Source organism: Mesitornis unicolor, unplaced genomic scaffold (genome assembly GCF_000695765.1).
Source record: "Mesitornis unicolor isolate BGI_N332 unplaced genomic scaffold, ASM69576v1 scaffold40949, whole genome shotgun sequence".
NCBI lineage: Eukaryota > Metazoa > Chordata > Aves > Mesitornithiformes > Mesitornithidae > Mesitornis > Mesitornis unicolor.
Window position 1 is genome coordinate 1,242 of NW_010205959.1, and position 1,121 is coordinate 2,362.

General features: G+C 59.0%; 1 protein-coding gene across 1 annotated transcript in view; it reads right to left on the reverse strand.

The window, feature by feature from the left end:
• LOC104546255 (eukaryotic translation initiation factor 4B-like) overlaps positions 1-1,052 on the reverse strand; it is a gene marked incomplete at both ends in the record, with an annotated part of 2,288 nt that extends 1,236 nt beyond the window's left edge. The window contains 3 exons of the mRNA XM_010191601.1: positions 158-314; positions 690-833; positions 998-1,052. Of these exons, the coding sequence (XP_010189903.1) occupies positions 158-314; positions 690-833; positions 998-1,052 (356 nt within the window). The remainder of the gene's footprint in view (positions 1-157; positions 315-689; positions 834-997) is intronic.
• Between the last annotated feature and the right edge of the window lie 69 nt (positions 1,053-1,121).

Genomic DNA, 1,121 nt, shown 5'->3' on the forward strand with positions numbered 1-1,121 from the left:
CCTAACCCCCCCAAGCCATGGAGGGGCACCGTAAAACCACAACGGCCCTAAAATTGGGGCCTGATTTGAAGAGCAACGCCAGGGATTGACGCTGCCCGGGGAGGAGAGCGAGGGCTCGTCTTGCACAGCCCTTTCCCAGTTGCTGGGGGAAACTGGGCCATACTGGGACGCCCGTACTGGGAAGGCCGTACCTCGGTCGTAGTCCCTGCTGCGGTCATCGTAGCGGTCCCGGCCCCCGAAGCCGCGGTCCATGTCCCGGCGGGGGCCGTCGCGGTACCCGTCGCGATAGCGGTCGTCGTAGCGATCCCGAAACCCTGAGAGGGGGGGAGATGGGGGTGAGGGGTGCAGGTTTTACCCCAAACCCCCATGTGATGAGGGTTTTCCTGCGCTCGTTAGCGTACGAGTGACAAATCCCTTAACGAAGCAGGGAAATCCCTTCCCTGAGAGGTGGCGCTGACCCCTTCACCCTTACAATAAATTTGGGGGAACGGGCACTAGATCAGCAGTTGATCCCTGATGGAGCAGAACGAAGCCCGATTGGATGTGGAGAGAACGCCAATTTTGGGGGCAAAACAACAGAAAGAAACATCCCCATGGGAAAACGCAGCAGATTTGGCTCCGGGCTACGGATGAAGGGGAGGCAGCCACCAAATTCTGCAGGAAAATGCCATTTTTTGGGGTAAACTCACTGTCCCCGAAGCTGTCGTCGCCCCGGCGGGGGGGGTAATCGTCGAAGCTGTCGGTGGTGGCGGGACGGGCCCTCCAGTCGCTCTCGAACATCTCCGAGTCGCGGAAGCGATCCCGGTCTCTGCCGAAGCAGCGATCGTCCCGATCTGCCGGGGGATTAAAGGAGAGGCCGCTTCGTTAAGCCAATTAGCGCCAGAGGGATGAGGTGGCATCGTTACAGAAATGTCCTGGCCAGGAAGGGGTCGGAGGTGGAGATCTGGGGGGTCCTGGGGGGGGTTTTGTGCCCCTCGATGTGAGGGGAGACCCTCACCTTTATCCTGAGCTTGATCGGCAACGTCCACTCGTATCCTTCTGTTTCCTAGAGACTGCAAACACACACAGAGTCACAGAGTCATCACAGAATCAATCACAGAATCACAGAATGGCTCGGTTGG